Here is a 335-nt window from a genome sequence, read left to right as displayed (position 1 = left end):
CAGGTGTATGGACAACAGAAGGGGGGCCCCCAAGGCTGTGGGGTTCGTCAGTACCCATTCATCAGCCTACACTTCCGGGGGGCCCCCTTGGGGGGCCCCCAGCTGCTGGGGGGCCCCTAGGTTTGGGGAGGTCTAGCAGTGAGAGTGATGCCTCTGCTTCTGCTGCTGCTGCTGCAGCACCAGCAGCAGCAGGAACAGCACCAGAAGCAGCAGCAGCAGCAGCTGCTGCTTCACCCGCAGAAGACGAGGAGGGCCCCCATGGGGGCCCCCCCGCTGCTGCTGCAGTATCACGATATACAAAGGGGGGCCCCCGTCGGCGTGGCAGTCGTCGTCTA

The 335-nt window shown here is 65.1% G+C and overlaps 1 protein-coding gene across 1 annotated transcript in view; it reads left to right on the top strand.

Annotated features, from left to right (window-relative positions):
• EMH_0048630 (uncharacterized protein) overlaps nucleotides 1–335 on the top strand; it is a gene marked incomplete at both ends in the record, with an annotated part of 6000 nt that overhangs the window by 4793 nt on the left and 872 nt on the right. The window contains one exon of the mRNA XM_013496422.1: nucleotides 3–335. Coding sequence (XP_013351876.1) covers nucleotides 3–335 — 333 coding nt within the window. The remainder of the gene's footprint in view (nucleotides 1–2) is intronic.

Source organism: Eimeria mitis, genomic scaffold (assembly GCF_000499745.2).
Source record: "Eimeria mitis Houghton genomic scaffold, Emh_scaff2099, whole genome shotgun sequence".
NCBI classification, from domain to species: Eukaryota; Apicomplexa; class Conoidasida; order Eucoccidiorida; family Eimeriidae; genus Eimeria; species Eimeria mitis.
This window is presented reverse-complemented; position numbering and strand designations above follow the sequence as displayed.